Source organism: Salvia splendens, chromosome 22 (assembly GCF_004379255.2).
Source record: "Salvia splendens isolate huo1 chromosome 22, SspV2, whole genome shotgun sequence".
Classification (NCBI taxonomy): domain Eukaryota; kingdom Viridiplantae; phylum Streptophyta; class Magnoliopsida; order Lamiales; family Lamiaceae; genus Salvia; species Salvia splendens.
Window position 1 is genome coordinate 732,067 of NC_056053.1, and position 26,304 is coordinate 758,370.

Consider the following 26,304-nt stretch of genomic DNA (forward strand, 5'->3'; position numbering starts at 1 on the left):
GTAACAGTAGAAAAAACAGAAATATGGCATGTAACAGTAAGAAAAAACAGAAATATGGCATGTAACAGTAAGAAAAAAATGGGGGATGCATCCCCTCCACAAGTATGATAAAAATTATTAGACACAGTATGACAACCATCTTTTCTCTTTAGTGTACCTCTCATTTATTATCTTTGTCCTTTGGCACTATATGCTCTTTCCTCCTCTCTCTCTCAGCCTTATTGCTTCCCATTATCACATTCAAATTCCCATAAATTTGATCCAAATTAGGGTTTCACCACATTGAGCATCTCAGTTTTTGGCTGTTGAAGAAGGAAAAGGTAGATTTTTGGGACCGCAAGGGTATATAGGTTTTATTCTTCTTCTGCATAAAAAAACAGTAAGCCCTCATCACAGGTAATTAGAATTTGTTGTTTTTTGTTTCCTTTAATTGTTTCCTTTAATGTTGCTTTGATTTCCATCTTTTGTTTCTTTGTCTTAATTCTTCTGGATCAGTGTTTTTTAATTCATCTGAGATAATCAATTTTCTTGATTTAGGGTTTTTGGTGTAGCTTATTAGGAGTAATAAACTTATATTTTGATTAGCGCACACAATCTTCACATCATATTCTGTTTAACATAGATTATTGTAGATTATGACCTTTATTAGTATCTAGATCTGGAAACTAAATTCAGTTCAGATATTTATACATGTTAATATTTGTCTTACTTTTGTATTGTAGTCATGAGGGTGAGATTTAAGTTCAAAATCATATATATAATATATATAGGGATGTATTCATTTCCTTTTATAGAGGTGTGTGATCAAATATTAACTTTTTATAGTAATAACTAATAACTAAATATCAATTTTGTATGTTAAAAATATCAACACAAAAACATTCATTTATCAATCTTAGTGTGTTGATAAACTTATGTCTTTGTGCTGATATTTAAATTTATATGTTATATTGATATAATTATATCTTTATGTTGATAATTTTAATACACAGAATTGAAAGTTATTAGTTATTACTGTGAATTAGTTAGCACACTAATGCAACCCTACCGGAAAATCTGCTCAATTTATGAGTTAAAAAAGGTATAAGCTCGTCGCAAATTACCTTGACCTCTGCAATTTGATATTCACATTTTTTATTTCAGCAGAAAAGTAAATTTCAGACAGACAACCACCAACTAAAGGACATGCTTTTGGTACAATAGCCAAAGTCAAGAAAATCAACTGATGCACCAAAATAAATAGTACGGAGTATATTTTTTTTATTGAAAAAAAAAGTGAATTGCAAAATCATTGATCGATCACAGGTATTAAGCTGATGATCAATTGTTTGATATTAATGGAATAAAAGTGTGTGTTTGCCTTGCCGCCTGCAAATTCCAATGAAATATGCTAAAATACAAAACAAATTTAAAATATACTACTGTACAAAATACAATGTAAAAACTATTTGGTGCTTTAGTTTTCGAGATAAAAAAGTCTCATATTCGAGTACACGGTATTTCAGTCTTTAATTCAATATTTTTTTCGTCCAATTTAAAATTAACATAATTGTTTTTTGTTGTATAAGAAAGAGTAAAGTTGATAGTATATGAATTAGTGTTCGAATTGTACACCCCAAAAAGAAAAATATGTTACTGGATTGAATAAGAGATGAAAAATTTCAAGAATATAAAAGACTTATGAAATAATTACTTGATAATATATTTCCTCAGACTTGTGTTTTTCTTGAAATCTTTGCAGAAAAATTGATCGATGGCTTCGTCAAGCTCTTACAACCCTCCCTGCGCCGCGTGCAAATTCCTGAGGCGGAAGTGCATCCCGGGATGCGTGTTCTCGCCGTACTTCCCGCCGGAGGAGCCGCAGAAGTTCGCCAACGTGCACAAGATCTTCGGCGCGAGCAACGTGGCGAAGCTGCTGAACGAGCTGCTCCCGCACCAGCGCGACGACGCGGTCAACTCCCTCGCCTACGAGGCCGAGGCCCGCGTCCGCGACCCCGTCTACGGCTGCATTGGCGCCATCACCTTCCTCCAGAGGCAGGTCGACCGCCTCCAGATGGAGCTCGATGCCTCCAATGCTGACCTCATCAGGTTCGCCTGCAGCAACGTCCCGCTGCAGGCGACCCAGCCCCCTCCCGCCGGTACCAGGAATGGCGGGAGATTTTATCAAGCAGGTGGTGGTGTGCAAATTTCATATGATGTGCCATGGAATGATATTTATAATTCTCATGGTGGAGGGATGGATGGGACTAATTGATGATATGATCATCTATTGCTAGGGTTTATGGTTGTGTTGGAGAAATAAAGAAGGTTTGAGTAATTGTGGTGTGAAAGGATATTAAGAGGTACTACTATATGTGTGTATGCACAAATATATAGTTAAGATTATATTTTTTTTCATTTAAAGAGTGTTTGTTTGAAGGGTGTTTGATATTTGTATGTGGATTTGAGAATTATTTTGAGTTGGTGATTGGTAAACTTTCATTTTAAGTGGTCGATAGATAAGAAAAAATGTGACCAAAACACATTTTAATTAGGTTAGATAGCTCATCTTGGGGTTATCTAGTTTAGCAAGAGTGCAAAATAGTGATCTAGTATTATTTTGACATATTTTCTAGCTTATATACATTCTCATTTATTGTTCAATTTTTGGTGTATTTTAATTGAATATATATAAGATTTGGCTTACTTGAAAAATCAATTGTAATAAAGAGTCTGATTTGCTTTAATATATTTTGTTACAATGATTTCCCTATTTTTCTAGTAAGGTAAGCTAATATGAGGAGGGGCAATGTCATGAAGAAGTGAGAAGAATATTCAATCAGTTTGAAAAGATAAGTCTACTTGAAGTTAATTTTGGTTAAAAATGTCAATTCCATATCAAATATCAAACCCCACCCCATCTCCCACGGTAAAAAAAATGAAATATATATAAATAAAAAATATAATCTGGTTAGACTACACACATCAAATTAATCAAGTGACGATTTAACAATGAAAAGACGTATTTTGATTAAGAATTAGTGCTATAGTCTTTTTCTTTCTTTTTCTCCTTGTATTCCTCTGTATACCCCACATGAATCTATAGTTAAAGTAACCATAAATATGATTAGGGTTAGAGGTTTCAATTCCATATGCGTATCCTAAAAAGTTGCCGTTTTGTAAGCTCAAATTAGAATTTCTTCCTAATTGCCACTCATTCTGCAAAGAATTAATCTGGTTTGTATGTATCACTAATTTTAATTTGATAAATGTCTTCTCAAAAAGTCTGAATTATGCTTCTCATTGCATAATTCGAAGCTAAAATAATGAGTCAGCTCGTCGAATTCGTAGGTGGTTAACCCAAGTTAATTCGATGAGCTGGCTAGTTTTATGATTTTATCACTAAAATGATCAAGTTATGACATAAAATTAAACTTTTCACAAATATAGGAACTTTTATAAGAATAAAATACTTAAGACATATAAAACATGACTAATTACGATTTCTATCTGCTTTGAAAACAATACTATAAATTTTGAAATATTAAACCATAACCATAAATTGCTACATTCTAAAAACTCTCAAATTAAACCTAAATCAACTTCATTTTAGCATTATTTTTCATGAACAAATAATTAAAAACTATATTTTCAATAAAATCTTGAAAACAAAAAATCCAAAGTATCAAAAAACATCACAATAAACATAATTAATTTGTAAAGTCGGAATAAAACTAACCACATTTTGACATCATTTATCCTCAAATTGCTAAACCCTAAATTTTTATAAAAACCATGATGAAGTGAAATCAACATCACACTAATTATAGTACACATAATTGGTCAACAAATAAGCAAAAGGAAGCAAAACTCATCGAAAAAAGTGGCGAAATCAGAAGGTAGAAGACGCTTTTCTCACGATGTGTGCGTGTTTGAATACATTGTATACGTTTCTCAAAATGCACCATTTTTTCTTGATTTTGTAAATAATAAAAGTTCTCATTTTGCGAACATTTTTAGTACATCTTCCCTAAATTAGTAAAATATCGATTATTTACCTGAAAAAGAATATTTACTTGAATTTAATTAATTAATAGTAATACTGATGAATCGGCGAATTTTCGATGATGATGAATGCTCGTAAAAATAAATTACGACACAGAGAATTTTACGTGGTTCGATTTACTGAGGTAAATCTACGTCCACGGGGAGAAATGAGGGCAGGTTTGTATTGCTTGATCTGCGAATTACAGCTTACAACACAGACTTGCTATATGATTATTTCTCTAGAGAGATTCTAACCTCTTTCTATCAGATCTAAGTTCTATTTATATATTGAACTAAGATCGTGGCTTGCATCACCACCCTAAGTCGTGGATGTCGTGTAGGTCATGGCCTAAGATCGTGGCCTGAGTTGACGCCACGTGGTAGTGGGTGTGTTGGAAGTTGTGGAAATCCTGCATGGGTCCACTAACTCCTTGTTCGGTCGAATACTGAGACCGAACTGCTTTGGTTGCCGATCTGAGAGTAGAGCTTGATGCCGACCTGAGAGCAGAGCTTGATTGGTTGGCTTTTACCGAGCTGTAGGCTGAGGCCGAACTCTTTGGTAATGCCGAACTCCTCCGAACTCTTTGGTAATGCCGAACTCATACTCTTCCTTGGGCTTTGGGCTGATGGGCCGTCACTGCTGTTGGGCTTGTTTAGTTCGTACCCCATCACTACCCCCCCCGAAAGACGAAGTGAATCACTTCGGCGAAGCGAGTCACTTCGGCATTCTGGATAAAGGTACGGGGGAGGCTGACGTCAGGGGACGTGCCTTGCATGTGACTGCATTAAATGCGACAGTAAAATCCGGCCGTTGAATCCTGAAAAGGTGGGATTCGAAACGGTGCAACGATTTTGAAATCTTCGCCGAATCTGATAAATATGCTCTTTCTTCCTCATTTGAACACCTTTGCTGTTGCGTCTTCTATACTCTCTCTTTCTCGAGAAATTTTCTTCCGCTTTCCAGAGCTTCTTCAGACTTTCTTCACTTTCAAAAAGTAAGAAGAATGTCTTCTTCTTCTTCTTCGGTGTCGGGTAGCGGTAGGAAAGGGGATAAGGGGTCTTCTAGCCGGAAAGAATCCGGGGAGAAGACCGTAGAGTATTTTCACAGTATCTTGAGTAAGGATACTGTGATATCCCTTCACGAGAAATATTTTTTACCTGGGGGGAAGGCGGTGGTTCCCGACGATGATCATAGGGCTAACGACCCGCCGGAGGGTTATGCCACCGTTTACGAAGCCTGCTTAGAATGCGGGCTTCGTTTTCCTCTTCCCCCACCTTTTGTAGAGCTTCTTGATTTTTTTCAACTCCCTTTAGGTCAGGTGACTCCGAACTCTTGGAGGCACTTATCGGCTTTTGCTGCCGAACTGCGTAGGCTAGATAAGGATCTGTCTCTGAGGGCAATCCTTAATTTTTTCCAGTTTAAAAGGAAAGGATCTTGGTTTTACTTGATCCCCTTACAGCCTTTTAGGGCCTTCTGCAAAACCAAGTGGCCGAAATGGCAAAACCGTTTCTTTTTTTATAATAGGACTTCGGCTCCGGGCTTTCCTTGGAGAAGGCCGAAGTCCGTGATTCCCCATCCTCGGTTAGAACCGTTGGCCGAGCTCGAGGGCGAGCTCAATAAGATTCCTATGATTAGGAAACAGTATTCGGAAACTGAGCTCGTCAAGGGCGACCTCGTGTTCAATATCTCGTCTTCGGACGAAGAGGCCGAGGGTGAGGATTTCTCTTTATCTTTATGCTCTACTGCTTTAACGAAGAAAACTAACCTTGTTTTCTTGCTTTTTGGCAGTGTTCATGCTGAATAAGGCTATCCGAAAGTCCTCCGAGCTTGAGGAGCCGGAGAGAGAGAAGGCTACCAGCTCGGCGCCTGATGCCGAGAAGAATCCGAAGAGGCAAAAGACCTCTTCGGGTCCAAAGAAGCCGGAGTCGACTTCGGCAAGTAGGAAGGGGAAGACCCAGAAGCCCCCGAGAGCGCCAGAGAAAGACGTGGTCTTGGCGCCTCCTTCGGAGCATATCTGTGAGCCATTTTTATGGCCCACGGACTTCGCCGAGGTGAATTGTCTTCTTGATTCTTTGGCTTGGCTTCTGTCCTGTATTTTTGGTGCCCTCTGTTGACTTTTTTCCTTATCCATTTTCAGAGGAACGATATGCTCTCCAAGCTCGTCGCCGTCGAACTCTCCAAAGCGTCCAACGACTATGCTGAGATGCAGAGGAAATTGGCGGCTGCTTGTCACCGGGCCGAGCAGGCCGAGGCAAACTTTGAGAAAGCCAGAGCTGCTAGGATTTCGGCCCAGGATGAAGCTCAGTTTGCCAAAAACCAGCTCGTCATCCAGCGAGAGCAGACGAAACGGAGTGATGCTGCCGCCGTGGTTGCCCAGGGGGAGGCTCTCCGTGTTTACACGGAGAAACTCTTTTTGAGTAGCCAGTTCTCGGCTTTTGTCGGTAGTCTGGTAAGGCTAATTGCCGATAAGGGCGAGCAGGGGGCCGACGTCGTGCTGCCTCTGTACAGCCGAGAGATAGCAGCTCGGCTTCAGAATCTGCCGCTCCTTGAGGAGCTCGCTTCATCCTCGGTCCTGCTTTCTGCAGACCGAGTCCGGAGTTGTCGAGCTGATCGGGACGAGAACCTGGAGGCTATCTTTGCCTCCGTGGGACCCGTTTCACCCGCTTCGACTTACAACGGAGAGGGTGAGGCCGAGCCGCTGGAGCGGGAGGCCGAAGTCGAGCGAGCCGGGCATCCGGAGAAGGAAGCCGATCAGGAGACGCAGCAGATCGGCTACGGTGGCGCCGAGCAGGCTGGGGAGAGCAAGGAGGCAGAGGCTGAAGCTGAAGCAGAGAAGGAAGCTGAACCTCACCGAGAAGGTGGAGACGAAGCTAGCGAAGTATGATTTCGTCTCCCTTCTCTTAGTTTAGTTTCTTCCTTTATGTAAAATGGCCTTGAAGCCCTCCTTGTATAGAAAATTTTTTTTTTTTCTTATGAATGAAAAAATTCTTCTTTCTGCTCTTGTGTCTTCGTATAGCCTTTCGTACTCTCTTACTCCTGTTGTGGTTTACTACCTGCTCGGTAAGCTGAAATGCCGAACTGACGTAGCTGCTTTGTATTCTTAACTCTCAAGGAGCTGGAGGTACTTCACTGGAAGCGGCTGTACTCTTCGGCTTTAGACGAAGCTGAGAAAAGAGCTATAGCCGATCAGACGAAGAATGACGAGCTTCTGGCTCGTTTAGTGAAGCTGGATGCCGATAATAAGGACTTAGAGTCCGATAAGAATGATCTGGAGGCCGAGCTGAATACGACCATTGCTGAGAGGACTGCGTACGAGGATTACATCCGTGTGCGCGGGGGAATGACCATATCAGATGTTCAGAGTCGAGTTGACGAACTGTGGGAGGAATATAATGTACTCCGGAGGAACAATGCGCTGGAGAGCTCGGCTTGCCAACAAGTCGTGACATCATTGCGGCGCTGGGCTTCTCGGTACAACATTGTTCTTTCTCGGCGCCCCTCCATAGAAAGATTCCTTCGGCATATCGCGCCAACAGATGCTCGCACTCCAGATCAAACCTCTGGTTCCCTTGTTCAAAATCCTACTCCCAGCCAACAACGAACTCCGGAACAGCCGGAAACGTCAAGACGAGAACGGGCTCAGGAGCAACCGGAATCGTCAAGACAGGGACGGACTGAAATTCGCCGAGGAGTTGTGACTATGAGCGAGCAAGATCAGCAGATGCTTCGTGAAGAGACTCTTCGCCGCCGAGGTGCTAGGGCTTCCCGGGCTCAGAGAAGAGGTGGCAGGTCGATTAGAGCATCTCGTCGACCTGCTTATTCTGCGGCTGCCTGGAACGCCCGAACTCAGCTTCACGAGGATTTTGTGAATAGATGGCTCAACTTTAGCAACCCTGGACAGTAGAATAGTCCTTTGTAATAGCGTAACGCCATCTCGTAGGGTAGCGGAGTTGTGTGCCGAACAAGATTTGAAAAATGAAATTTTGTTTTCGCTTTTAACACTGTATTTACAGCTTCGCGAAAAAATTTCATCATACTTGTCCTCGGTCTTATGAAGTGAACTTCTTTGACCGGACTTGTCTTTGGTCTGATGAAATAAACATCTTTGACCGGACTCGTCTTTGGTCTGATGAAATAAACATCTTTGACCGGACTCGTCTTTGGTCTGATGAAATAAACATCTTTGACCGGACTCGTCTTTGGTCTGATGAAATGAACATCTTTGACCAGACTCGTCTTTGGTCTGATGAAACAAACATCTTTGACCGGACTCGTCTTTGGTCTGATGAAATAAACATCTTTGACCGAACTCGTCTTTGGTCTGATGAAATAAACATCTTTGACCGAACTCGTCTTTGGTCTGATGAAATAAACATCTTTGACCGGACTCGTCTTTGGTCTGATGAAATAAACATCTTTGACCGGACTCGTCTTTGGTCTTGATGAAATAAACATCTTTTGACCGGACTCGTCTTTGGTCTGATGAAATAAACATCTTTTGACCGGACTCGTCTTTGTGTTCTAATTTGGCGATTTTCGTCGCCGGGATCGAACTTTCCCTTGTCCTAATTCGGCGAGTTTTATCGCGTGGATCGGACTTTCCCAGTTAACCGAAGTGGTCTTATGCAGTAAACCTCTTTGACTAGACATGGTCGTCCTCGGTCTTATGAGGTAAACTGCTTTGACCGAACTTGGTCGTCCTAATTCGGCGAGTTTTATCGCGTGGATTGGACTTTCCCTTGTCCTAATTCAGGCAAGTTTTATCGCGAGAATCGGACTTTTGTTGCAGTTCGTTTCAGACGAAGTGCTTGATTCTTAAGCAGAATTGTGGTCTTGTATCCTCTTTAGAAGCTTTGACACACAATCGTGGGCTTGTTGCAGCTCGTTTCAGACGAACTGCTTGTTTAAGCTGAATTGTGGTCTTGTATCCTCTTTAGAAGCTTTGACACACAATCGTTGGCTTGCATGTTCTAAAAAGGGGATCAGCCTTTGAAGAACGAGATACCTCAGTTTTATTTGTAAGAGACGACACTCACATAGACAGACACAACGCACGTAGAGACAAGAACAAGTAAAAAACAAAGAAAACACATAAGACTGACTGACCGGACTGTCTCTTACAAAGGGAACTTTTTGAGGTTGGAAACGTACCATGTTCGGGGTACTTGTGCTCCTGACGCGTGAGTCAATTTGTAAGACCCTTTGCCGAGGACTTCTGACACCCGATATGGACCTTCCTATGTGGGCTCGAGTTCGCCCAGCTTTTCTGCTCGGCTTACTTCGTTGTTTCTCAAGACGAGATCTCCCACTTGAAATTGCAGCTTCTTCACCCTTTGGTTGTAATACCGGGCTACTTGCTCCTTGTACTTGGCTGCTTTTAGGCAGGCCAATTCTCTTCTTTCTTCGGCAAGATCTAGTTCGGCTCTCAGTCCATCACCATTCATTTCTGAGGAGAACTTGAGTTCGGGGACTGGATATGCCGATCTCAACCGAATCACGGCTTCAGTGCCGTACACCATCGAGTTCGGCTCCGGTGTGACTTCGGTCATTTCGCCGGCCTCTGATTCCGGCTGCTGTGATTGCTATGCTTGATGGTGCCGAACTGATTGCTCGGCACTTTTAAGCGCAATCTGCGAACACACTTGCTCTTTTTCGATCACCTCGGATGACCGCTATCTCTCCTTTAGTGGAGAAGGTGTTCGGCGAGGATGCCTCTGATCGCTATGACCGGGCTTCTTTTTGTCTTCTCTAGATGAGCTGTCTAAAGACCGTTTTCGACGGTCTGCCTCATCGGCACGAGAAAACTTGTCCGCAATGTCCCACATCTCTTGAGCTGTTTGCGGACCGCACTCCACGAGCTTTCTGTAGAGAGCTCCGGGCAGGATTCCATTTTGGAATGCCGAAATGACAAGTAGATCATTGAGATTATCTACTTGTAGGCATTCCTTGTGGAATCTCGTCATAAAATCGCTGATCTTTTCGTCGCGACCTTGACGTATAGAAAGCAGCTGAGCCGAAGTGCTTCTGGCTTCCGCTTTCTGAAAGAACCTCCTGTGGAAAGCATCCATTAGATCTCGGTAGGATCTAATGCTGCCTTGAGGGAGGCTATCGAACCACCTTCTTGCGTTCCCGATTAGCAGCTCGGGAAACAGCTTGCACATGTGGACCTCGTTGAGACCCTGGTTCGCCATGTTATATTGATAGCGTCCCAAGAAATCATGAGGATCCACGAGTCCGTCATAGGTCATCGACGGAGTTCGGTAGTTCTGTGGTAGGGAAGTTCGGGTAATATCGTCCGAGAACGGAGTCCTCAATGCTCCGTACATGGCGAACCCGACATTTCTTCGGTATGGAGGAGATGGAGTTCTCCTGTGATTCCGGTACCGAGGATTCTTTCTTCTGGAAGACATGATACTACTGCGGTAGTGACTGTCTCGTATGGAGGGAGAGAGAGAATCCGCCGTTTTCGCCTCCGGCTGCTTTTGGCTTCTCTGCAGGAAGGTTAAGAATTCCTCCTGCTTTTCAGCCAAAAACAGCTTGACAGCCCCGTTCAAATCGGGCTGCTGGGAAGACTCGGTGTGACGGCTTTTGGAGCGGCTTGTTCCTCCGCCATGAGAACTGGTGGTGGATTTATCCCTAGGCTGTTTTCCAGACCTATGGGATGGATTGGCTTCCTCCTGGTTCTCACGGGCAGGAATACGGGTACTCTGCGATCTGGTATGCATTTTTTGGGTTGAAAAAATGGTCAAAAATTCGCTTTATCACAAATTTGGTTCTCTGTTTCCCACAGACGGCGCCAGTGATGAATCGGCGAATTTTCGATGATGATGAATGCTCGTAAAAATAAATTACGACACAATGAATTTACGTGGTTCGATTTACTGAGGTAAATCTACGTCCACGGGGAGAAATGAGGGCAGGTTTGTATTGCTTGATCTGCGAAATTACAGCTTACAACACAGACTTGCTATATGATTATTTCTCTAGAGAGATTCTAACCTCTTTCTATCAGATCTAAGTTCTATTTATATATTGAACTAAGATCGTGGCTTGCATCACCACCCTAAGTCGTGGATGTCGTGTAGGTCATGGCCTAAGATCGTGGCCTGAGTTGACGCCACGTGGTAGTGGGTGTGTTGGAAGTTGTGGAAATCCTGCATGGGTCCACTAACTCCTTGTTCGGTCGAATACTGAGACCGAACTGCTTTGGTTGCCGATCTGAGAGTAGAGCTTGATGCCGACCTGAGAGCAGAGCTTGATTGGTTGGCTTTTACCGAGCTGTAGGCTGAGGCCGAACTCTTTGGTAATGCCGAACTCCTCCGAACTCTTTGGTAATGCCGAACTCATACTCTTCCTTGGGCTTTGGGCTGATGGGCCGTCACTGCTGTTGGGCTTGTTTAGTTCGTACCCCATCAAATACAACAGTAGGGTTTTCAAACGATGTTACATCGTAACAGCTAAAAGCTGTGGGTAATAGTGCACATATATGCATGTTCCCACTCAATTCATTTCATTGCCTATGATATCAATCATTAATATTTACACAATTCTAGTAATATTATTTTCGTATATACCTTCTTCCCTAGAGCCTAGACAGCCTTATTCTACATTACATCTAAATGTAATCGCAAAAACGGCATAAAACTATTTTTTGACATTATATGAGATTAATCATATACGATAACAAAGCACATAATGTACATTACACATTATTAGTATACAAATATATGTATAACCTAAATATCACTTTCTATGCATTTCCCACGAATTCGATTTCTCCAAAAATTAGATTCAACGTGAAAAGTCAGATTATGTAGGTGGACAAATCGATACATAAGAAATGACGTTGCTTTCAATTTTTGTAAACCAAATCATTTTTGTTACTTGAGTTTAAATTTTATCCCAAAATTTCCAAGTGGGAAATTCACTACACTGCAAATCATAATTTTTGCGATAAAGTTTTAAATTTGGGAAAAATATCAAATTGTGACCAAAGTTTTGTGATTTTGGTGGTCAATAAACCTTTTTCAAATAACTTATTTTCGATAATGATACATGAATACTCAATACACTAATCGCATGTCAAATTTAGGATATAATATATATCCATTTTTCCATATTAAATAACAATGCTCCCATACACATAAGAATCTACATGAACATATTGCACTCTAATATAAATCGATAAGATTTTTTATGCAGATTTTCATTGCCAACGATTTTCCGAAAGCAAAAATTGAGTGGGTTTGGTGAGTGAAATGTTGGGTCTTTACATAACAAGAAAACAGAGCAACAGTTGAGTTAGAGCAAATCAATCTTTCCTTTACTGCAATACGTGCAAAACAAGCAAACCCACACAAACCGAAGAAATTTGGCAGTGAAAGATATAATGCAACTAATTTAATTAAATACTTATTTCCTTTTTATTTTTTGATTTTTTATATTTATTTACGAATATATTTTCTATCACAGGATACAAGGGAAGTTTTAAAAGGTGGCACGAGGGAGGGGCCGCCCCGAAGCTTAATTTTTCTTCGGGTCGACCCGAAACGTCATGATTGCCCTCCGTCTTGTTTTTCTTTTTGGAAAATGAAGACATCAAACAATGTCATTTTGGATATTCTTTTATAAATAAACATACATTAATTAATTATGCTTAATTTTTCTTCATGATTGCCCTCCGTCTTGTTTCTCTTTTTGGAAAATGAAGACATCAAACGATGTCATTTTGGATATTCTTTTATACAAAAAACTTATATTATTTATGAAATTAGTATAATCTTACAATTCACTTGATTAGTTTAAAAAATATTATTTCTCCTCGTTCACTTTACACTGCAAATAATTTTTACTTATACATATGTAACACCCTAAAAAAACAAATTAATCTAATTAAATCTATTCAACTACCTTCTCCCTCTATAATATTCCCTTCACAAATCAGTTTCCTCATTCTACCAAAAATCTGAAAAAAAAAATAGAGAGAAATTGTGAGTTCAAGACTGCAGTTTTGATATGTGGTTGTCTATCCAACAAAGGTAATTTCTTCACAATTGCATGAATACGAACCTCCATATTTTAATTCCATGCTACCAATTCTTGAATTCACGGTTGAGGAGAAACTGACAATTGAAATAGAAGCCGAGGGATTCATCTGAGTTCACAATCTGTCAATTGAAGGTATACTCCCTCCCAATTTCAAGTTTCAATCATCAGTTTACGCATAAGCATACCATCATCCAAACTAATCGCATAACTCAAGCACTTAACACAATTGAACACTCCCACGGTTAAATCGAAATGCGAAAGAACTTGGTAAAGGAAACTTATCTTTCGGGGTGAATCGGGGTTGTTCGGGCAAATCGGGGCTGTCCGGACGAGTACGCATTGCCAAGCGTTGGCCGCGGCTGCTGCTGCTGCTTGATCTGGACAACGGCGACGGTTGCGGCGGAGGAGCCCGACGGCAGAGACCGAACGGCGACCACCCCTCTCGCTGCAGCGTCATACCTTCCCGGCGAGGAGACTGCACAGCAGCGGCAGGAGTTACGGCAGGGCGGACCGAGCTGATTTTTCGCCGGTGTGACAGCAGCAACGCATCAGCGGTAGGGGGCGAACAACAGCGACGGCGACGCACGGCTAGCCCCGCTGCTGTCTGAATCAGAGACGACGATTGACGGCCGTCGATTCTGGTGTTGTGAGGTTGGGGAGGGGGAAGCGACGGGATTTGGGGATGTTGAGAGAAAATTGAAATGGTGAAGGAGAGAACGGGTTGTTGACCTTGACCGAGATGGAGGGAGTAGGGGATCTCTTTCTGCTTTGGGCCACTCATGTTTTGTTTTGTTCGGGCTCAGATTTTAATTGGAGAAATAAGGGTGGGCCTTTTAAATATTAAGGAGAAGGTGGGTGATTCGTTGTGGGCCACTTTTTAATTCTTGGACCAAATTAATTAAATCCTTGGGCCGATAATTAAATAAATCTTTGAGTTAATAATTAAATTCATTATGGAGAATTATTTAATTAATTCTCGGAATAATTCGATGTACAAATAATTTACCCCAAGTTTCGAAATAAATATAATCGCGAGGGAAAATACTTGCGATAATTCAATTAAGTGCTTATATAATTTTGGGAATTTAATTTGACATCGTGGTTGAAAATATGAGGAGCCAACGGAGGAATAATGGGCGTAAGCGGCCGACCGGCGTCTCAAGCGACGCCTTGGCGGCCGCCGAATAATCGAAAATATGCGAAAACCGAGAAACGAGATAAAAGACTTTAATGAGGGTGCATGCATTCTAATTAGTAGTTTTCTCGCGCTGATTGTTGTGTTATTATTTTATTTATCTAAAGGGAATTTGTTCCGTGAGACTCTAATCTGGAATGAGGAAATACTCAAGTGCGACACCTTTAAGCGAACGAGGTGAGCTTTCTTTTTAAATAAGGGCAATGCCATAAGTATATTTTTATGTGAAAATGATATGAATATTTGTCATGCCTTATTTTGTTTTATTCTATGGAACCTATCTAATGTGGCTTTTGCCATCTATGGATAATCGAATTCGGGTCTGACTAGGGAGTGAGTCCCTACTCAGGCTAGTGTACACAGAGGGGATCGTGAGCCGTCTTTTGGGTCAGCCGGTCCAGTGACTTGGAATGTGGCCACATTCCTTGTCATCAATGGATTAGATATGGTAGACATCTAGGGAAAATGACTGCACAGTCACAAGTTTTACGATGGAAATGATTTTAGTGTCTTGGGGCGATTTCTAAAGTTAAAACCCCAAGGTCACTCAATGGTGGCATGATAAATATTTTTTATAAAATGTTTTCAGTATGAGTCCACTGAGTGCATCAAGTACTCAGCCCTGCATATCTTTTTTAAAATGTGCAGGTTGAGCATGACAGGTGCGGTGGGTGTTGAGCAAGACCGTTGAAGAAATTTAAGTGTTTAGAATGTGTCATGTCTTCACACGTGGCATATTCCTTCTCCCGAATGCTTCCGCTTAGTAGTTTCCTTTCTTTTGAGTTTCTGTATTGTTGAGATATTCTGATTTGTTTCGAGCTATGGTCGATTTGTGTTGTTTTCCCCTTTCATCCCCGCTTCTTTAATCCCCTTAGTCGCGATCAACCGTGTTTTCTATTCTTAGAAAATGCGGACGTGACAAGATATGTCCTTAGAAAGTTATGTTCTGAATCCGTAATGACTGATTTTTGTGACCTACCTCAGAATTTTTGTATTTTTCTGCTTGGGATGTTATTGCGTTTCCAATTCCTCTTGTGCCTCAATTATATCAGTTGCCCTAATTTTATTTTCTCATTCAATCATAACTGAAAAATCTGGACTGTATATTTATAAGTTATAACAAATAATGCATTATGCGTTTCTTTTTGAAATATTGTACTATGTAGTCCATTTTCATAACTTAAATTATCTTAAAACATTTATTAAAATAACTTCATTATTTAATATTTGTGAAGATAATTTGTGATATAAATAAATAAATATAAAATAGAGCAACTCATGAATATATATTGTGATATATTCGAAAATTATCATATGACTTAACACGTCTTTTATTTTGGCACTTGGGCTTATTGATTAAAATGGATATTTTGGCCCTTGGTCTTATTAAAGGCCTTTTCAGTTGGCCCTTCACCAGCCAATTTGATCCATTTCATGCCCGATCCTGTCAAATATTCGAAAAACAGTTCTTTTTCATTTTACCAAATGCAAGTAGTTATTTATTTTACTGGTATATATGGGATAAATTAAATTTATTCAGAGTTCAGACCCTAACATAGGGCCCTCTTTGAGTTAATAATGCGCATTCGTAGTCCAAGGTATGGCAAATCATGCTCATGAGATCGTTATCTTGTCAACACAATGACAAGACCTAACCGGTTCAAACAGAATAAGACATGTTAAGAAAAACCTTTGACACAAACACATCTCTGCGTCACTCAAGCACGAACACAACCCACACACGACATGAACACATTATCGACACAGATAAAAATGCAAACATCATAAGACCTAACAATAATACATTAATTTTGTATCTTTGTTTAATGCTTTCGTGTTATGGCCAAAATTGGCCGCCCAAAATTTTAGATCATTCTATTAAAAACAACAAAAATCAACATACACAAATATTTTCAATAGGTTTCGTTTCTTCATTTGAAATTGAACTAAATATGTTTTCTCCTTCATCCCCATAAGGTACATTGCAGCATCTCAACAGCAGAAAAACATAATGATGCCTAATTTTGTCATGCTCTCGCCTTTTCTTGCTTCATGAGACGTACAAATTCACCAAATACTGTGACAGAGAAAAGTTCATATTAGAATTCCTCAGTTTCAAATCAAGGTAAGTACTATGTAGTGTTGTGAGGCCCGATAATCAAGCTAAGAAAGAGCAGTTGCTCAATGGAATCGGGAATGAGTGATGTTGGAAAAATATGTGAAAAGATAATCTAGACCAAATTTACGGTAAGATTAGAAAAGGATTGAGAAAGTTACCAGGATCCGAATCATGAGGTCCAGGGGAAGCTTCGGGATGATACTGTAGCGACATGACCTTCTGCTGAGGAAATGCAAGCCCGGCACAGCTTCCATCGTTCAGATTGACATGAGTAACCTCAACACCTTCAGGAAGTGATTCTGGATCAACAGCGTAGTTGTGATTCTGCAGAAGACGCAACAATTCAGTGAGAGAGTAAGAGAGAACTAACAAAGAAATCAAGTAAAGAAACAAACCTGAGCACTGATCTCAACACGGCCATTTCGAATATTCCTGACAGGGTGATTTCCTCCATGGTGACCGAACTTCATCTTGAAGGTTTTACCTCCTAGTGCTTGCCCAAGCAACTGATGACCCATACAGATGCCAAAAACGGGAACTTTTCCGATTATTTCCTTGACAGTTTCAACAGCGTAAGGAACTGCTGAGGGATCTCCTGGACCATTGCTGAGAAACACACCATCTGGCTTCATCTTTAGAGTCTCGGAGGCTGGCCATGTTGAAGGAACCACGGTGATTTTACAGCCGTAGGATGCCAGACGTCGGAGTATGTTACTTTTGATGCCAAAATCATATGCAACAACCTTCACCCAAGAATAAACAGCAAGAAACAGAGAGATGAGGACAATGTGTTACAAATATGCAAGCATTCATCTCTTGAGTAATTAAACATGGTAAACAATACAAACATGAAACGTCTCTTTGTTTCTTCCATCAGAATTAAACTCCCATTGTGAGCCAGTTTTGTCAACCCATTCATAAGGAGCTTGACATGAGACACCACTTATCAAATCCACTCCTGTAAAGTAAGCCAACAGTGTGAACTATTTTCTTGACAGCGAAAAACACCAGTTCAACAGTTCTTAGCTAGAGGAGACTCACCGACTATATTCCAAGTCCGAGACATGTTCAGCAGTTCATCCTCTGTTTTAGATTCTTCTGTGCTCAACACACCAATAAGGCTTCCATCTTGCCTCAATCTACGTGTGATAGCACGAGTGTCCACATCATCTGCAGCAGAGCACAACAAGTAAATCAAGTAAATCAGCACTATATTCCTGTTCTTCTCAAACCAAGATTGAGATATTGAATTGAAACATACAAATCCCCATAATATTCCTAGAAGCCAAATATTCTCCGAGTGTTTCCTTGCATCTCCAGTTCGAGGTGCTGCAACATACCAAGCAGTAAGTAAAAGGAAAGAAAATGAAGCATGGTCTTAGTCCGAGCGTGTAAAGGGACTACCTAATGCTTAAACTTCGGATAACAAGTCCTGCTAGGAAGCATTGCCTCGACTCTTCATCATCTAACAAAGAAAAAAAACATGCCAAATCAAATCCCTTTTCAAATTTCAAACAATAACTTCTCCAAATACATAAACAAGCAATCCCCCTACCAAAATTAACACCAGTATTGCCAATATGCGGGTTAGTCATCAAAACAAATTGGCCAGCATAGCTAGGATCTGTAAGGATCTCCTGGTACCTGCCACATAAGGATGCAAAGTATATAGCTCATAAATACATAAAATAATTTCCTCTCAGCATAAACCCCAAATCCTGTTAAACCTCCACTTTTTCAGCTCAAAAACCCCAAAATTGAAGATACTGACATTCCAATCCACTACAAAACAGTAGCAAATGTTGAAATACTACACATTTCTAGCCAAATAACAACAGGATTCAAAATTGATGAATTTGGATTGATAAATTGAGGAGAAAAAAAACAAAAAGTTTACCCAGTTAGAGATGTATTGAAAACGACTTCACCAACTTGGGTTCCAGAGGCGCCAAATGACTTAGCCGGCCAGACGGAGCCGTCCTCCAGCACCAGCCTGGCGTCTGCCACCTTCCACGGCCGCTCCACCGACACTAACCCTAAAATCAACAAAAATGAATTATTTTTTTCCCAAGGTAAACAGAGAGGAGGCAGAGAGAGCAGACGCACCATTCTCGGCGGAAATAGAGCGGCAGGTGACGGTGAAGAGGCGAGGCTTTTGTAGTGTGGATGCGAAGGAGTAGAAGAACTGAGAGGAAGCCATCGCCATCACTGTAGAGGAGCTGCAGCTGAGGGCGGCGCTGCCTAGGGATTTTTATACGGATTTTATTGTATCTATCACCATTTTGTTTAGTATTTTATTTGTAAGGACAATTTAAATATATAGTACTTAGGATCAAAATTGTTTATATAGTTATTTTATGTATATTTATTTTACTAATTCATTTTTCCATTTTTCATTATAAAATCATAGAATTTCTTGAAATTTGTGTTAGAATCAAAATGAGATTATAAATAGTGGACGGTGAAATTAGTTTATTTTTAGTAGTTAATTTTATTTTCTCTCAAAGTTTATTTCAGCTTATATATTACTAATATTTTTTAACACTTGATTCACTAAATGAAATAGATAAAAATATATAATTAAAGATATAATAAAAATAAATTAAATTAAATATGGATTGTTGTCATGAATAAAAATGACTATCTAAATCGAAATAGTAGGACTTAACTAATGAGATGGTATTTTTGTTCAAATCGAAAATTTAAATGCTTCATTAGTGAAAAACGTGAAGATCTTGCCATGATTGAAATGTTAAGACTTTCTTATTATTATCAAACAATAAACACCATTTGCGTAATTAGTTGATAGGATATTTTTATTCAAAATTAAATAAAGTTTAACGTGTAAATTGGGAAAGAAGTGGTTAGTTATCGATTGGCAAAACATGATTTCATCGAAATATTATTTGCAATACAGAAAGATCTCAATGTGTGTGAAAATGTTGAATAATTATTTGCAGTGAAAAAGCAGTGTTTCAATGGCCGCCACCTCCGCCCTGTTTGTTCTTGACATAAAGGGGCGGTGCTTGATCAGCCGCGACTACCGCGGCAATGTCTCCACCGCCGAGGTCGAGCGCTTTTTCTCTAAGCATCTCGAAAAGGAGGTCTAATTCTCTTTCTCCACACACACACACACACACACACCCGTGCGGGTGTGTGTGTTTTTGTGCTAGGTTTATATTATTTGAAAATGATGGTTTGATCCATAAAGAACAGAATGTATTTTCATTATTGAACATTTAGAGATCTTGAGATGAATAAATTTCTAATGCAAAAAATAAATAAGTGATCTTAGTTGATGTGTGTGTGAGAAGTTTTTGGTGAAACTTGCTACTTCCTTCGTCCACTAACAATAGCGTTTGCAGTGGACTGCGCGAGTTTTAATGAATAATTGATAAAGTTGGAGATGAATTATAAACGAAGTACTTGCATTCGGCCTTGAATGGAAAAACGGGACTCTTGGTTGCGGGAAATAATTGGGTTTTTTTTTAATGTAATGTAGGGAGATATGGAGTCTCACGGGCCGATATGCTATGACAACGGCGTGAGCTACGTGTTTATTCAGCATAGCAACGTGTATATATTGGCGGCATCAAGGCAGAACAGCAATGCGGCTACCTTACTCGTGTTCCTACACCGTGTAGTTCATGTAAGAAGAAGGAGAAGATGATACCACCATGTTTCTTACGTGTGATTTTATTGATTTTAACTTTGTTGTGGTAGGTTTTGAAGCACTATTTTGAGAAGTTGGAAGAGGAATCTCTCAAAGACAACTTTGTTGTAGTGGTGAGTGTCAAAACTTACTTTAAACATCATGTGTTACATATGTCAAAATTCAAGAAACTGAAGCCAAGATTCTGCATTTGAAGTATGAATTGCTTGATGAAATCATGGACTTTGGATACCCTCAATACACAGAAGCTAAGATACTAAGCGAGTTCATCAAGACGGATGCTTATCGTATGGAGGCTTCCCAGAAGCCTCCAATGGCCGTGACCAATGCAGTGTCGTGGCGCAGTGAAGGGATACTGTATAGGACTAATGAAGTAAGGCCGGCCTTTGTGAATTCTTCGTCTCGTGGATCAAGATCTGAATCGTTTTTTTCGTGCCTTCGCATAGGTGTTTCTCGATGTGGTTGAGAAGGTGAATCTTCTTGTCAACAGCAACGGGCAGATAATCCGCTCAGAAGTGAACGGGGCGTTGAAGATGCAGACGCGTTTGAGGTGAACACACTAGCTTCGTTATCACTTATATTAGATTGCAAAAAAAAAACTATTTTGATTGTGTGTGTTTTTTTTGTGTTTTGTTTTAGTGGTATGCCTGAATGCAAGCTTGGCCTAAATGACAGAGTGTTGATGGAGTCTCAAAATCAGTCATCAAGAGTGAAAGCCATTGATTTGGAAGATATCAAATTCCATCAGTGAGCTTTTTATAACTTGAACTGAACTTCAAATTCATTTTCAATGTTCAATCTCATTAGCCCTTTTTCGATCGCAGATGTGTTCGTCTAGCGCGATTTGAGAATGATCGCACTATCTCTTTCATACCGCCCGATGGAACGTTCGACCTCATGACATACAGACTCAGTACTCAGGTGAAACAGAGGTTTCATTAGGCAGTCATTATCTCATTCCACTCACATTAGTCATGTATGGTCATAGGTGAAGCCACTGGTTTGGGTGGAAGCTCGTATCGAGAGGCATTCAAGGAGCCGGGTCGAGATGCTGGTAAAAGCGCGAAGCCAGTTCAAGGAACGAAGGTAATAATATCTCGTTCTCCTCTCCAAAAAACTCTCTTAACTTAGGATGAGATAACACAGCGTTTGTGCAGCACTGCAACGAGTGTCATGATCGAGCTGCCCCTGCCCCCAGATGCAACGAGCCCGACCGTCAAGACATCCATTGGATATGCCAAGTATGCTCCAGAAAAGGATGCCTTGTTGTGGACTATCAAGTCTTTCCCTGGCAACAAAGTTAGGCTTTTTCTTCATCTTTATGCAAGAATTCAAGTTTGTTTTGTCATATATTGTTACATTAGTTGAATTTTTTGTAGGAATTCTTGTTGAAAGCAGAGTTCAAACTCCCTTCTGTTTTATCTGAGGATGCAGTGGACAGGAAAGCCCCAATTTGTGTCAAGTTTGAGATTCCATACTTCACTGTTTCTGGAATGCAGGTGTGCTTACAAACTCGAGCATACGACATTCGTTCGTTTCATTTGCCAACAATAACCCGTTTCGTGTTTATGACAGATTCGATACCTTAAAATCATCGAGAAGAGCGGTTATCAAGCGCTTCCGTGGGTGAGGTACATCACCATTGCTGGAGACTATGAGCTCAGGCTTAGTTGAATTGGTGATCTAATTCTTGAATGATGATATGAATTTTAGTGTGTGTTCTTCAAATTTCTTGCTGTTTAATTGAAATAAACAATTCTTGAAATGGATGAAAGTTGAACATATATGTTTGCATTACTAGTCAGTTAGTTGATGTTTGCTGTGCATAGAAATTTGTAGTGATTATGCAAAAACTGAGTTACTACAACCCCCCATAGTAGCTACTGCCAATACTACATAGATGGAAGAATCAATCTCTGGTTATGTTGACGACGGCGACGGCAACGGCAACGACGTTATGCTCGCTAGTCGCTCGGTGAACTGGTCGAAGACCTCGTCACGGGGCAGCATGCTGATCCGGACGTGCCTCGTGCTCTCGCCAAAGTGCTTCCCGCTGCGCGTGAGCACCTTGTGGCCGCGGAGGAACGCTTCGCAGTCCTCTGTATCGCCCTCGCACTTGAGCCACGCGAAGGCCGGCTGCAAGGCGAACGTACGGCCGCTGAACTCGCACTTGCCGTGAGGGAATTCGGGCAACCTGAAGAGCTTGCTCTTCTCGACTGCCGCCCTTAGCTGCTTCCATCTCCGTGCCATGTGATGGTACTTGTGCTCGAAGAAGGCCTCGCCTTCGTCGAAAATCCCCCGTTGCTCGTGGGAGTCGGATATGACCTGGAGGATCTTGGCTGCGCGCAGCTGCGACTCCTTGGAGACACCTATGGAGGTGAGCACGATGAACTCGGTCATCTTCCTCGCAGTTTCTTTATCCTTGACAAGAGCCCACCTACAAAGGTTAGTAGGCATGATCAGGAGCGAACGCAGAAAAAAAAATGTAGTGTTTGAAATAAATTGTTGGGAGGTGCTCGAGCCCCCGCTAACACTCCATGTGACCGCCACGACGTCTCTAAGAGAGCTTACATGGGCCGGAAGGAGGGTTTACTCACCCCAAACGCGTCCCAGCGTGGCCCGTGCTTTTGGAGACCGTGAACAGCATGATGTCATGATCCGCGGGAGGAGACGAGATCGGGGTGTACTGAGGCCAGTAGTAGGCCAGGTCATGGACTAGCACGCCTCGGTCCCGGTTCACCACGGCCACCCTTGATAGCCCATCGGGGTTGTTTGGCGACGTCACGAGCTCAATATATGGGGCGTCCCTCTTGAACTTGCGCGCGTCTCCGGCCCATTTGTAGAGCCCCGACCTGAGGAAGTCGGTGATCTGAGGATACGACTGCAACACGACACGATCAACAACAGTGTGAGAAACATCGAAATCTTGAAGATCATGCCAACTCAGCAAGCAATAAATGAGTACATTGCAGTCTGTGTTTGTTTGGTGAAATGTGTGAATCACTCAAACACAGCTACACTGTATCTAGAGCATGTGCATCCTAAATAAAACTAGTGTGACATGTAACTGCACAAAGCATTAATCTCTAGACTCAAATAATTGCTAAAAAATAATGTTTTCCACCTGCAGATTGTAACAATAAATGGAGACAATACAGATCTGCAGATAAGCAAGCAATTATGGGCAGATTTTGATGTCTCTTGAAGGAAAAAATATCACAAAAAATCTTATGTAACATCGTCTGACACGTGAAGAATCGAGACCATGCATAGAATTCACGAAACGAGGCAGTAAAAACGTAGGCTGGAGGCGACTTACAGAGTAGAACGGGGCAGCAGAGACCACGCTGATAGGCTCCGAGGCATTAGGGGGGGAGACGGCATAGAGCGCTGCCTGGAAGAGCTGTGTGGACCCCGTCCCCACGACTATATAGCGGCCGTCCGTGGCAGCGTTCCCAACGAGCTTGTGCAGCCTAACCACTGAACTTGCAAACTCAGGCTCGAGAAACCAGCAAAGGCTCCTCACATCAGAAAAGTAGCTGATGAACTTCCAACCGGGGATCACCACTGTCGTCCGATCCCCTGTCTGCTGCCAATACCTCTCGTACATCGTCGGATCACCACTGCACACAGGTGTCACAAAACCAACCAATCCATCAATTCAATAAAGTCACAATCTCAACTATTTTTCCCAATTCTCCAAACAAACATGTGTAGAGTTGGTTGGTTAACTCAACCTAAGTTACTTAACCATCGGGTAAAATTAAACGAGCATGATATAACACCACCATGCCCAAAGGAGTGGTCCAGAGCCGAGGACGGTGGTCCTATCCCGCCCGCCCCGCCACTCCCATAGGTTTCAATGTGGGTGGAAGGTAGGTATGCAAATGGGGGCCAAACTTGTGGGGCATTTGATCAAATGATTGGATCCATGACAAGTTAATATCATTCTTCATTCTATGATATGACAAAGGCCTAAAAATGGGTCTTATACACTTCATTTCTTAATGCTTTCATTAAACAAAGCAACCTTTTTTCCATACAGATAGATAAATAGGCCTAATTCTAAACTTATATATTATCAAGATTCAATTAGAAAGAAGCTTTAGGCAACTACTTTCTTCAATAAATTAGCAAATATTTGAAACTTTTTTAAAAGTAATATTCCCTTGGTCCCAAAAAAATAGGTGCGATACTAGTTTGAGTAAATAAAAGAAATTGAATTGAATTAATTTTTAAGAGCATAAACAAAAGCAAGAAAGATGAAAGTGGTCAACGAGGGAATCAAGAAAGACCACCACCATTTTTGCCCCCTAATCATGCATGCCACTGTCTGAGGAATACAACAATCACTTTGGAAAACATCAAAAATACAAGAAAAAATAGAAGCAAAACCAATTTTGTGTGATATGCTTCTCTCTAACATGCGCCGTGGGAATTCCAAAGCCAGCATGACTTGTCCCTGTCTCTAAACTGACATAGCGTGAACCCCCAGGCGCACGTTAGGGAACCGCATCATCATTCAAATCTCTTTAAAATCACCAATATTCATATTAAAATCCCTAATTAATCACTCAAACATGCTCAGAAATTGGGGATTTTGGGAGGAAAGTAAACAAAATTGAATCTTTGATGATGGGTTGTTGGTCAACAAGAAACTTCATCATCACTAAAAAAATTGAACCATCATTGTTTAAGGGAGGAAGATTGCAATTCAAGAACAAGATGCTGTCCCAATACAATACATGCATATGTTAGAACATCTCAAGAGTCAAACCCATACCCAAACCCCACTTGCTTACAAAAAGATAAAGATTTCATCTTGGTGAAAAGTTAAAACAGTAAAACTAATTTCCCCCCACTCAAATGTGAGGGCGACAAAAGGTGAAAAGGAGAGGTGAAAAATAAAAGAAGCCAACTTACTGGTCCAAGTCAATCACTTCACTAAGAGCTGGTTTTGAAGGTTGAAAATTGGTTTCAAGAAACGCCATTGTTGAAGCTGAAGATGAGTTCTTGCACTCACTTTTGAAGCTGAAGATGTTCTGGGATTTGTGCTCTCCACCGCAGTAGTTTCTGTACAGCAAGCCAGCGTTCAAGGCAAGAGAAATCACCAAGAAATGCCCCAAAACCATGGTTCTGAGCTCCACAGCCATCAAGATTGCTTTTTTTACTCCCCTGTCTTCACCCCCTAAGCAAAAAAACAAAAGGGTATCAACAAGAAATTAGAAGCTAATAGTGCATGTTTTGAAAAGGGTTTTGGTTAAGCCAAAAAGTAGAGAGAATGACTGAGATACGACTGAGATACGACTGAGAGAAGATCATGGTTTCTTTTCCCTTTTCTCTTTAGCAAAGCAAAAATCATCACATGAATAAGTACCTGTGGAATCAGAAAAGAAATCCCACTTCGGAAAAGCTCATACTAGAGAAAAGAAGAGAATGATTTTGCCAAATCACATTGGCATTTATATAGGGGAGCTTTTCAAAGTGAGAGAGGGAGATAGGAGAGAAAAGTAGTAATACACATATTAAATATACATATTTGTATATTGCAGGAATTTTGCAGAGCACTAAAGATTACAGAAACCAAGAAGCATGTTGCAGGCAAATACATAAAATAAATAAGGATTTAAGAAGTGGTGGATTCAGCGGGAAAGGATACTCTGCTGTCAAAACGCAGAACGTCACACATTAAACGACAGCAAGCATTTCATAAACTATCCACCACCACGGCCACACCCATCTTTTATTATATTAATCCATTTACATTTTGTTTTGATACTATATACTTAAAGGTATGTTCTATTAAATCCTTTTATTCTTTATTAGGATTTCTTTTGTTATATTTTATATTTAAATGTTTTTTTAACAAAACTTTTTAGTTGTACCCCATTTTGATTATTTAATTTACAGATTTTATTATTGAAAATATAAAAGATGTTTCATGAAAAATACTATTAAAAGAAACAAAGTGTGTGATGTGGTGATGAAATTCATTTAAGGATAAATTTCATTTAATTAGGTCGTTTTTCAATTGCCGGAAAGAATTGAGGATGCCAAATACTCCTATATAGTAATAAATTGAAGACTATAATCCTAAAAATATAAAAAAAAATCATATTCTCGTGACAAATTATTAAAAATTGTTAATAAAATGAGGGCTTATTTTATGTTCAATCAATGTTATTTTCCAGCAAATTTTCGTATTCGACTCCGATGAGACTAATAAGCTTTTCACCACCAGA

The 26,304-nt window shown here is 40.6% G+C and overlaps 4 protein-coding genes and 2 long non-coding RNA genes across 12 annotated transcripts; 3 read left to right on the forward strand and 3 right to left on the reverse strand.

Moving 5' to 3' along the window:
• The first annotated feature begins 165 nt into the window (after positions 1–165).
• LOC121786203 (protein LATERAL ORGAN BOUNDARIES-like) lies at positions 166–2,503 on the forward strand. Of its 5 annotated transcripts, none has more exons than XM_042184783.1 (3): positions 166–396; positions 1,144–1,305; positions 1,742–2,503. In XM_042184783.1, exon 3 carries the CDS (start codon positions 1,754–1,756, stop codon positions 2,252–2,254), a length of 501 nt encoding a protein of 166 aa, XP_042040717.1. In that variant the 5' UTR covers positions 166–396; positions 1,144–1,305; positions 1,742–1,753; the 3' UTR covers positions 2,255–2,503. The 5 variants fall into 5 exon arrangements, with proteins under 5 accessions (XP_042040717.1, XP_042040716.1, XP_042040718.1 ...); XM_042184782.1 differs by having other exon boundaries at positions 1,144–1,242; XM_042184784.1 differs by having other exon boundaries at positions 1,147–1,305.
• A 10,294-nt stretch (positions 2,504–12,797) lies between these two features.
• Positions 12,798–14,285, reverse strand: LOC121786197. Its single transcript, XR_006047126.1, has 2 exons — positions 13,097–14,285; positions 12,798–12,992 (listed from the first exon to the last, which is right to left on the reverse strand). It is a non-coding gene; the product is annotated as an uncharacterized LOC121786197 (long non-coding RNA).
• On the forward strand, positions 13,070–15,248 carry LOC121786198. The gene is made up of 3 exons (XR_006047127.1): positions 13,070–13,207; positions 14,378–14,447; positions 14,919–15,248. It is a non-coding gene; the product is annotated as an uncharacterized LOC121786198 (long non-coding RNA).
• An 809-nt stretch (positions 15,249–16,057) lies between these two features.
• LOC121787776 (carbamoyl-phosphate synthase small chain, chloroplastic-like) lies at positions 16,058–18,673 on the reverse strand. Its single transcript, XM_042186615.1, has 10 exons — positions 18,496–18,673; positions 18,287–18,425; positions 17,945–18,033; positions 17,794–17,854; positions 17,651–17,718; positions 17,431–17,559; positions 17,238–17,347; positions 16,785–17,132; positions 16,548–16,713; positions 16,058–16,347 (listed from the first exon to the last, which is right to left on the reverse strand). Exons 1-10 carry the CDS (start codon positions 18,593–18,595, stop codon positions 16,298–16,300), a joined length of 1,260 nt encoding a protein of 419 aa, XP_042042549.1. The 5' UTR covers positions 18,596–18,673; the 3' UTR covers positions 16,058–16,297.
• A 680-nt stretch (positions 18,674–19,353) lies between these two features.
• LOC121786451 (AP-1 complex subunit mu-2-like) lies at positions 19,354–21,736 on the forward strand. The gene is made up of 11 exons (XM_042185099.1): positions 19,354–19,493; positions 19,892–20,038; positions 20,113–20,175; positions 20,259–20,435; positions 20,509–20,612; positions 20,702–20,809; positions 20,887–20,983; positions 21,051–21,148; positions 21,220–21,361; positions 21,442–21,561; positions 21,638–21,736. Exons 1-11 carry the CDS (start codon positions 19,368–19,370, stop codon positions 21,734–21,736), a joined length of 1,281 nt encoding a protein of 426 aa, XP_042041033.1. The 5' UTR covers positions 19,354–19,367.
• Positions 21,737–21,831: 95 nt separating this feature from the next.
• LOC121785948 (tryptophan aminotransferase-related protein 2-like) lies at positions 21,832–25,783 on the reverse strand. Of its 3 annotated transcripts, none has more exons than XM_042184441.1 (5): positions 25,440–25,783; positions 24,986–25,250; positions 23,382–23,685; positions 22,660–22,943; positions 21,832–22,499 (listed from the first exon to the last, which is right to left on the reverse strand). In XM_042184441.1, the coding sequence occupies exons 2-5, from the start codon at positions 25,213–25,215 to the stop codon at positions 21,983–21,985; spliced, it is 1,335 nt and encodes a 444-aa protein (XP_042040375.1). In that variant the 5' UTR covers positions 25,216–25,250; positions 25,440–25,783; the 3' UTR covers positions 21,832–21,982. The 3 variants fall into 3 exon arrangements, with proteins under 3 accessions (XP_042040375.1, XP_042040372.1, XP_042040374.1); XM_042184438.1 differs by lacking the exon at positions 25,440–25,783 and adding an exon at positions 25,349–25,431; XM_042184440.1 differs by lacking the exon at positions 25,440–25,783 and adding an exon at positions 25,357–25,395.
• Positions 25,784–26,304: the final 521 nt, after the last annotated feature.